We start from the raw sequence: 9905 nt of genomic DNA on the forward strand, positions 1-9905 counted from the left end.
CCCAGACAGGAACAGAAATACAAGTTTAAAACACAACAGGCTCTACACTGTCACCCGAATGTTTACATTTTTTGGGGAGCTAATCCTAGTCCAATACAGAGACCCCTGTACCAGGGTCTGGTTCAAAAGTACTTCAGCCAACTTTACAAACAACCAGAATCAAGTTTATACATATACATATACATATATACACATGTTCCTTTCAAGACAACATGTTTTCCAGGGACACCCATGCATAATTCGAGAAAACCTTTGATCTGGGAAAGTTCAACTGTGATGTGGACTGAGCTTACGGGGCAATGAGGTCTAGGAGGAACAGCCTCTTACTTCTCTTGAATGTGTGTTCAACACATGTGGTTACGACAACAAACCTGAACCTGCTCCTAAAAGGATTCTCTGTGTGTGTGTACAGCCATCTCAGTTTGTTGTCGTACCCCGTCCATCATGGCCGGCTGGCTGGTGGCCTTCAGCTTCCCTCCTCTTTCCTCTACCGGGTCGGTGCAGCTGCGGCTCCTCTGAGAACCACTGAAGAAGAAAAACACAGGTCAGAGGTCACACAACATGCACAATCAGAGTGGAGTCCTTCAGAAGAGTTTCTACAGCTGTTTGGTAAAGCCCCAACACGTAGCAGTTGGAAATGTCACATCCTGTTCCCGGCTCACTCTGCTCACCCAGCGAAAGCTGACGAGTTTTTGGTTTTCCTGATGAAGGCTGAGATGTTTCTGATCCTCCTCCTGATCGGCTCCTCATTCTCCGAGTCAGACAGAACTCCCTGAGGAGAAGCATCAACAGATGTTTTGTGTTGTCGCAGTAGAAAAAACACAGGTGTAGCTAACAACATTCAGGCTGAAATTCTGAGCTGGACATAAAGAAAGTTAAATGGTTCATTAAATGTTTTAACTTTACAGAGTCCACAGGTATCTGTTCATGCTTTTGAAGGAAGACGTGAGTGGATTGTAACTGTAAATGTTCTACAACCCTGAGGTTTCTGTCCTCTACCTTAAACTGCATGTTAAATGTCAGTATCAGTCCATGATGGAAGTCTGAGAGTGCGCTGTGTTCACACTTACAGGCTCCTCATTCCGCCGGGCTGACCCGGACTCGTCTTTACAGATCGGAGTGTTTCTTCTCCTCAGATCCTCCCTGTCCTCAGACAACACCAGCTGCAACACAGTCACAAACCAACACTACCAAGTGTTAAGCTTAATACAAATGCACCAAACATCATCACACATTTTTGTTTCTACAGGAACAGGAACAGAGTAAGATGTTGCAGCTGCTTGTTAAAAGAAAACCACCCTCTAACTAAATGCTACATCAATAACTGACCACTGATATTACATGACAACATGTACAGTACTGTACATATACAGTACTAGGGTTGCAGTGGTATCCCGGTTTCACGATATACCATGGTATGGAATTTGATGGTTATCATACTATGCACATTAGCTTATTACCAGTATTGAAGTAAAAAATGCAATGTGTGCACCTTTCTTCTTCCCTACATAGTACTACTGCAGTATCACTTGACTTAGCACCAGCTGTGCAAACACACTTACAGTTTATTAAAACTGTTAGTTACAGAAGTTACCGCTGTCATGTCACAGCAAGAAGGTTCAGGATTCGAGACCCGGGCCGACCTGGGGCCTTTCTGTGGGGAGTTCGAACAATCCACGACCCTCTTCAGGATAAGCGGTGTAGATAATGATGGATGGATGGATTACAGAAGTTATAATTAAAGTTGTGGCACAGATAATTTAAAAGCAAAACCCTTACAAAAACATCTTTGTAAAATGAATGCAAAACTGTTAAACCCTTCCAAGGGTTTGAGGAAACTGAAATCAGTACTTTTAAGACTTTTCAAGCCCTGCAGAAACCCTGTCAGTCCAGTGTGTTCCTCTGCTTAGAAACTCGGCCAGCAAAAGAATAAAAATCACTGAAGTGTTGTTGGTGATAATGAGAAACAAACACAAAGCATCTGACTGACCTTGTGTTTCCCGGTCAGTCCTGATAAAACATCTGCAGACTTTGGAACGAGAGCAGGAGAGACGAAAAACTCTGAAGAGACAAACAACAGAGGCCACAGCAGAACATCACCACCAGGCTGGGACAGAAACACACACGAGCGCATTTTAAATCAAATCAGTCTCAAATAACAGCAGGATGTAAACATAAACCATGACTGTTAAATTCTTGCTGGAACAAATAAACAGAAGAATCCAAAACAGTAAATGGACCTTTACATTAAGAAACACAAACACGATTTCCTGCAGAGCTTTTTTTTTTAACAAAAGCTGGTGAGGTTGCCACATGTTGAACATCTGAATACAGGCCACTAAACAGGAAGGAGCAAAATGCTGTGGAAGACTGGAACAATTAAGGCTTAAATCAGGAAATATCTGGTTACAGAAGAGTCAGTAATAATTATGAAGAAATTGAACAACCGCTCTCACCTGGCCAGATGCACTCTCAATGGAAAAAAATGACATTTAGTAAAGAGGAGACCCTAAACCCAGATTTCAGGAAAAATAGCCCAAAGTTTTTTTGTGTGTGTGTTTTGTGCATTTGATGCAAAACAAAATAAAAACAATGGAATTAAAAAGACCTCAACAGTGTTTATTTTAATACAAATAGCCGGAGAATCAGGAATTTCCGCACTGTGGGATCAATAAAGTCCTACCTACCTACCAAACCCATTCTGATACTAGGAAAGATAGTGAACAGTGCTGCTGAGCAGCTGAGGTCCAGCTGAGTCAAACACAGTCAAATACAGACATGATGAAAGACAAAGTGATAATAAAAGGTACTGATACTGTAGTAAGTCAGCTGAAGTACTAATAAGCCTGTAGGGCCTCAGCTCCTCCTACAGCTGTGCAAGTCTGGACAAGTCTTCCAACACCAGAGCCAAACAGAAAGTGACCAAATGTCTACAAGTGTAAGACCCTGAAATGAATGAAACACGTCGGCCAGTCTCCACCCGAACCTCTTCGCTTCTGTGGTAATATTTTCTGTAAACTGAATCAGAGTCTCTCAGGTGGACGTGTCTGACATTTAGAAACTCTTCAGGCCGCCACCTGTTAAAACTAAACGTATAATAAAGTTGTAACCATCTCCACTGAATTCTGGGAGTTTCTATGTTTTTCATGCGGTTGGTTTGTAAAACAAACGCCCAGCGGCAGTGCTGATAAAGCGGAATGTGATCTATAGTTTCCCCGATAAATACACCGACCTCTCCGGCTATTGCAGTCCCTCCTGCCCGGCCTGCTGCTGCTCTCCGAGTCACTCCTCCTGCGGAGCCGCTCTTCACTGCCGGGATGTCTCCGGGCCAGGCAGAGCGGACGGGCCAGGCGTCAGCGCGAGCACAGAGTGGACGCGCGTGCAGCCCGCCAACCGCGAAGTTGGAACACGGGATGAGCGTGTGGTAACCTTCATAATAAAACCGGGTTCTCTTGATTTTCTTACGCGCGAAACGTTTTAAACTTTAAGATATACTGTACTGACAAATATTATCAAATGTAAAATTTTATGTTTGACAATATTTGCATGTAAATAAAATAAAAAGGGGAGCAAAGATAACTTTAAATTTTTAATAATTAATAATAAAAATTTTAAAACAATTGTAACTACAGATTTTTCAAAGACTTTGCAACTTTTGTTTAAACACCTATTTGTTTGTTTATTCACGCTATAAGATAACAGAAAATAAACTAAAAAATGCTTAAACGGTTTTACACATGCACAGACAATCTATCAAGCATATGATGGAAAACGCTACGTCTTTATAATCACACATCCATGGTTTAGAGTTGTTAAAATAAAACATAACATTTGTGTGCAGACCAAAAGCACATTTATAAACATTTCCATTAAGGCTGAGTAAACTTAATGGTCATAAAACTAAAACAGTAATGTTTAACATGTATTAGATGCTTTTTAATGTTGATTGATTATAAATATGGCAATAAGTTGTCATTTCTATTACCTTTATTGACTATAAAATTAATAGAATAGAATATAACAATAAAAATTAATAGAAATATTGCCATATAGAGACGGTAAAATAATGAAAATATAATTAAATATGAAATACATAAATTCGACATAAATACATTTTAGTGCTGAAAATAATAAAAATAAAAAGCATTAAAGGTGAGTACAAAATGAAACAGTGCAAGTTTTATTGTGAAATAATGTTTTTCGGTCGATAAGTGCTGCAAAAACCGGAAGTAGATACGAATTTGACCGCAGGAGAAGAAGACGAGAACATCAACAATGGCGGCGCACACGGAAGAGCAATTAGAAGTGGATATCTGAGAAATGAGCAGTGAGTTTAGAGGTAAAACTGAAATTGAACCGGTTTAATAACGTACATGTATTAAAACTAAAACTAGACACTTTCTTCAAGCAGTGGTACAGGAACAAGTCAGCATCTTTCAAGAAGACCATGATTTTTATGCAGAACAATGCTCCATGCCGTGCATCGAGGTACTCCACTGCGTGGCCAGCCAGTAAAGGCCTTAAACATGAAAAAATAATGACAAGGCCCCCTTCCTCACCTGACCTAACCCTATAGATTCTTGTGGGTCCTTCTTAAACAGGAGCTTTACGGTGAAGGAAAACAGTACACCTCTGAACAGGGTCTGGGAGGCTGGGCTTGCTGCTGCACAAAAAGATGATTGTCAACAGACTCCTTGAACAGAAGGCTTATGGCTGTTATTGAAAAGAAGGGAAGCTATATTGGTCACTGAGGGTTTTTTTGTTTTGTTTTTTTCATGTCAGAAATGTTGATTTGTAAATTTTGAATTTTTTATTTACATTTTTGTTCATTTAAATTTTGAGTTTATTATTATTTATAAAGTTATTCTCACTTTAACTGATAAAATAAACAAGTGAGATAGGAGAATTTTCATTTTTCATTTAGTTGCATAATAATTCTGCACATTAACAGTTGCCCAATAACTGTGCACACATAGACATTCTCCTAAGAAAGCCCAAACCTCACATTTACTTTCTTAAATATTCAGGTTTGAGGTTTATTAACATTTTGGATTGACCGAGAGCACTATAGTTGTTCAATAATAAAATTAATCCTCAAAAATACAACTTCCTAATAATTGTGCACACAGTGTAAGCCCTGTGAAAACCTAGGGAAAACCCTGTGATAGGTCACTTCATGACACAAGAATTCCAGACAAAACCCCCCTCAGCACAATGAGAAAAAGCTTATGTATTAACATCAGCTTGTTGTTACCTGGTTCCTGGTCTGGTTCCAGCCTGGGATGCAGAGTGGCAGGCCAATGGTGGAGGTGGTCCGTCTGGGCCTGGTTTCCTATCAGGAGGCTCTGCGGCTACAACAGGTCTATGTGAACCGGCACAAATCTGGTACATCTCACGCTCTGCTGCTGTGTCAGCACCTGCCAGTCTACACCACAGGGATCCGCCACAAACCCTACCCGGCCCTCCTGCTGGACCGACTACACCTGCTGGGTGCCGACGTCCATCGAGCCAACCGAGGAGGACTCATCACATTCCATGGGCCAGGACAGTTGGTCTGTTACCCGATCTTGAACCTGTGCAGCTTCAAGAAGGTCTGGACTCATCTGGTCTTGAGTTTAACATATTTTAATGTAACTGGACGTTTTCATCTTGGTTCTGTTTTTTTCAGAGTGTTCGTTGGTACGTCTGTGAGCTGGAGAAGACCATCATCTCGGTCTGCAGCAGGTTTAACATCGAGGCGTCAACGTCTCCTCACACTGGTGTTTGGGTTGGAGACAACAAGCTCTGTGCCATTGGTACAGAAATGCAACTTGACTACCTTCTGTTACTGGGCCTCACACAAGAACATCTTTGTGCTTTTATCCTGAACCAAGTGTCCCACTGGCTTGTACCACAAAGCCTAAGTTAACATGGTGATCTGGCCCAATTAAAAGTGAGCCAGCTTCATGGTACAAGAAAACCTGAGCTGAGCCCAAAGTAGCTGGATAAGCCACTAATCTCACTTACAGGGTACAGGGCCCTAGTCAGAATTGCTCTCTTAGACTGCACAGATTCATTGTAAGTCACTCCTCTCAAACCGATGAAGACATCTGTTTATGAGGAGGTTTGTGTTCATGGGATCTGGTCATTTGCATAATTTATGCTCCAAAACTGCTTGATAAGACTACATTCACATAATGTCAGCAGAACACAAAGAAGAGGAAAAACTACTGTAACTCCACCTTGGGGGTGTTCATATGTAATTCCAAGGTGGTTGCAGTATGTGAAGCTATATGGTATCATCTTGTTTTCTGAATTATGAAAACAAGTATTCCATTACCACACAGGCTAATTATTAATCAATTAAAGTAATTATTGCAGCTCTACTCTGTTTCCTTAAATTGCTTGGATGTTCTGCTGAAGAACAGATCTGTTTGTACGAGTTGTTCTTGCATGAGGGCCCATATGTTTTAAGTACTTTTAGTAACTACTACAACTACATAAATGTCCTTCGGTCCAAACACAGGTGGAAGTTTAGAGCCACCTTCTCGTCTTCTTTTTCTTCATTTGGTAAATTCAACCTGGTACACTCTCCAAAGGTGACAGAAATGACAGCATCGAAGTGAGTGGTCCCTGTATGGATGTCTTTTTCTTGTGTTTTTAGGAATCCACTGTGGTCGATACATCACGTCTCATGGTTTGGCTCTGAACTGTAACACTGATCTCTCATGGTTCAGCCACATCATACCGTGTGGTATCGAAGGGAAAGGAGTGACGTCACTGAGCGCCGAGCTGCAGAAAAATGTCAGCGTGGAAGACACCATCCCTCACCTGCTGGACTCCTTCCAAGATCACTTCAATTGTCAGCTGACTGAGAGAGAAACATCTGAACCGGTAGAGGACAGTGGAGGATCATCAGCATAGAGACTGATCTGACAGGACCTCATATGAATAAACAAGACAGATGCTCTCTGGGAATATTTTTATCAGTCTCACCTCTGTGCATCCATAACTTGAAAGAGGGCCAAGCCAAATCCCTCAGACTTACATGTTGCGTCTTGTTAGGTAGTGTAGTGGTTAAAAATAAACAAGGTTCCAGAAGTAATATGTAATAGAATAATATGTAGTTCATATATAGATATTATTTGTAATAGTTGTGATGTAAGGGTGAGCTAAGTGTGTACGGAAGCTTGATCTGTTTCTGGCACAAGCAAGAATATCTTGGGCTGTGTCCCCCTTGTTTAACTTATGGGTAAACATCCCGAGGAAGTCTAGATAGGGACTGGATATACTGTAGCTGCAGCCTTATGTGAATTGTTCGTGTGCTCTGTTCAGGTTTAGAAAAAGGAAATGTGCGCTAGGTCAATGCGACCTAGAAGTTCATGTACTGGACATTCTTAGACAATGCTCGGAAGAAGGTGTGTGTGGGTAGCTGGCACAAGACTGCGTCTCATGCTCAGGCCATGGAAGGCCGTGTAAGTGCAAGCAGATAAAAGGCTAGGAAAGCTGGGTTAGAGCAGAAGAAGAGGATGACAATGCTACTGTCAAAAGTGTTGCAGGGTTGTGTCTACCTTTGGGGTTAATTAATGGATGGTTATAGTGTTATAATCTTTATTTTAATTTTAATTAATTTAATTTTGAATTACTTTTCTTTGTGTATTAAAGGGGTTTTACTGTCTAAAACTTCCCCAAAAATATTAAAGCCAAATGTCACTTTGATTAAAAAGAAACCAAGACCCATAAGGGCAGAAATAAAGGCTCTTTTATATTATTTAAAAGGCATTTAAATAGTTTTTACCCAATAATAGCACCTTATATTTGATCAAAAGACTTTAAAAATACCAGATTATCTCTGTCAGTCTAGCCTTGTACATGTGTGTGCCCCAGGGCCTATGGTCAAGACATGTGCAGTGTGTTTTCCTCCACTTGCTAATTCCTATTTAATTAAATTGTTAAAGCCTATTAACACGGGACCTTTGCCAGGAGATGTTGGGCTCTGTGGTTGTGGGAACAGACAGTTCGATTAAGTGTTAGGCACTACTACTTTATGTGTGGTGATGTGTTTACACACTGTTCCGCTGCCCTGAGTCGACATAAACACCCGTTAATGTCCTGAATTCACACAACGAATCTTCTGCTTAACGTTATGAACTGTACGTGCACGCCAGATTTTGAACGACTGACTCCTATTAAGTGTATTAACGAGTGAAGAAAATTGACATTTTGGGTCAAAATCAGTTAACACACGTAAATAGTTTTTAGCTGATGTTTCCTTCAAAATAAAGCTGTGCGGGAGAGATATTTATTTTAAAATTAGACCGGAAGTTTCGTGTGTTGCCTCCCCGAGACTTGACGGCGATGTTTATGAACTTTATGGGTTACCATTTCTGGCGTGTCTAACTTTCCAGAGGAATATTCTCGACTATCTTGTAGTTAGCCTGCCAACATCGGCCTCCAGCGGCTGTAGTGTAAGTAGCTAACATTAGCCTCGGTGCGTGACATTCAGTCACGGAGTTCATCACCAGCAGCCATAACAACCTGACGTGTGCCAAGTCCAGGAGCCGGCAGCCGGCTATCTGTTAGCTGCTGCGTTATCTTTCAGAGCGATGGCCCTGGTGCAGTTCACTGGGGTGTAGCTAGCCTGGCTCAGCCAACATGGGAGACGATAACGGAGTAAACGGGGACCTGAATGACAACCTGAAGCGCCAGAGCACCGGCGACCCGCAGCTGGACAAGGCGGTGCAACAGTGGTTAACCTGGGACAAAGTGAGTGTCCGTCGGTCGGTTCGAGACCGTGTGTAGGAGACGTCGAACCAAACTGCCCTTAAAAATGCACTATTTTATGGTGACAGTGCATGTCGGCTAACATGTCGCAATACTGGTTAAGTCCTGCATTTGATATATAATTTTGACCGTGTGGTTGAATCGGCATACACACGATTTACTAAAGCACCACAGTTTTTATTAAACGGAGACTGTGTGATCTATTTTACCAAGTTCATTGATGCGTGTCTCTACGCTGAAGGTGTGTTGAAATAGCTGGCAGTGCTGCACAAGATGTGTTGATGTTAAACAGATGGGTTGAAACTCACTAAGCCGAAGTAGAACCAGTTTATAACATTTCCAAATAATGTTTCTCTTTGCAATTAATTATTGTCCTTGATCAATAAAATCTCAAATTACGAGGTATAAAATGGGAATTCTGAACGATGGCATAGCTACGTGTGTGGGCAGGTGTCAGCTGAGTCTCACCGGCATGAAGAAGCGTGTATGGCCGGTGTTCTATCGGATCCATGCTGCCTATCTATTAGTGCTATTTTGCGGTTCGCACATGCGCAGACCACAATGTTCGAGAATGTTTCCACGCCAATAAATCTATATAACCTTGCAGTCGGAACATTATTTGAAAGGTATATCGGTCTATCAAATGCTGCCCCTAAATTCTCAGATACAAGTGCTAAAATATAAAATCATGCTCCACCTACTATTACAGTATTAAAACAACCTACTGTATGTCAGTACTGTGAGAAAGAGTTTCTGTACGGGGCATGCATAACAGAGAGTGAAACTGGTATGGCAGCACAAATCGTCAACCCCTGCTGCAGTGTGGACCGTCAGTACAGAAATGTGTGGGTCATCGGGTGGTGAAGTGGCAGCCTGACTCAGCTCATCTGACTTTATTTAGAGAAAGTAGCCAAATGGCCTGTACTTCTTCTTCTTCTTCTTTCCGCCGTTCCCATTAGGGGTCACCACAGCGAATCATGTGTTTCCACCTAACTCTATCCTCAGCATCCTCTACTCTCACCCCAGTTAACTTCATGTCCTCTTTTAGCACATTCATATATCTCCTCTTTGGCCTTCCTCTTGACCTCTTGCCTGGCAGCTCCATCTCCAACATCCTTCTACCAATATAACCACTATCCCTC

At 41.7% G+C, this 9905-nt stretch overlaps 3 protein-coding genes across 4 annotated transcripts in view; 2 read left to right on the forward strand and 1 right to left on the reverse strand.

Moving 5' to 3' along the window:
• rnf169 (ring finger protein 169) overlaps nt 1-2700 on the reverse strand; it is a 5106-nt gene extending 2406 nt beyond the window's left edge. The window contains exons 1-5 of the mRNA XM_020588486.1: nt 2692-2700; nt 1071-1163; nt 672-772; nt 435-525; nt 294-331 (exon numbers count right to left, since the gene is read on the reverse strand). Coding sequence (XP_020444142.1) covers nt 294-331; nt 435-525; nt 672-772; nt 1071-1163; nt 2692-2700 — 332 coding nt within the window. The remainder of the gene's footprint in view (nt 1-293; nt 332-434; nt 526-671; nt 773-1070; nt 1164-2691) is intronic.
• A 1521-nt stretch (nt 2701-4221) lies between these two features.
• lipt2 (lipoyl(octanoyl) transferase 2) lies at nt 4222-7101 on the forward strand. Of its 2 annotated transcripts, none has more exons than XM_020588480.1 (4): nt 4222-4339; nt 5277-5591; nt 5669-5795; nt 6644-7101. In XM_020588480.1, exons 2-4 carry the CDS (start codon nt 5283-5285, stop codon nt 6901-6903), a joined length of 696 nt encoding a protein of 231 aa, XP_020444136.1. In that variant the 5' UTR covers nt 4222-4339; nt 5277-5282; the 3' UTR covers nt 6904-7101. The 2 variants fall into 2 exon arrangements, with proteins under 2 accessions (XP_020444136.1, XP_020444137.1); XM_020588481.1 differs by having other exon boundaries at nt 4238-4327.
• A 1344-nt stretch (nt 7102-8445) lies between these two features.
• pgm2l1 (phosphoglucomutase 2-like 1) overlaps nt 8446-9905 on the forward strand; it is a 22128-nt gene continuing 20668 nt past the window's right edge. The window contains exon 1 of the mRNA XM_020588484.1: nt 8446-8745. Coding sequence (XP_020444140.1) covers nt 8635-8745 — 111 coding nt within the window. The 5' untranslated portion in view covers nt 8446-8634. The remainder of the gene's footprint in view (nt 8746-9905) is intronic.

The sequence above is a fragment of the Monopterus albus genome, unplaced genomic scaffold (assembly GCF_001952655.1).
Source record: "Monopterus albus unplaced genomic scaffold, M_albus_1.0 scaffold543.1, whole genome shotgun sequence".
Taxonomy (NCBI): Eukaryota; Metazoa; Chordata; class Actinopteri; order Synbranchiformes; family Synbranchidae; genus Monopterus; species Monopterus albus.

Excerpts from the sequence above, each read along its gene's own strand:
- lipt2 (XM_020588480.1), top strand. The coding sequence starts at position 5,283 with ATGCAGAGTGGCAGGCCAATGGTGGAGGTGGTCCGTCTGGGCCTGGTT. Across the intron at positions 5,592-5,668 it reads ACCTGTGCAGCTTCAAGAAG|AGTGTTCGTTGGTACGTCTG; the intron begins GTCTGGACTCAT and ends TGTTTTTTTCAG. Across the intron at positions 5,796-6,643 it reads CAACAAGCTCTGTGCCATTG|GAATCCACTGTGGTCGATAC; the intron begins GTACAGAAATGC and ends TTGTGTTTTTAG.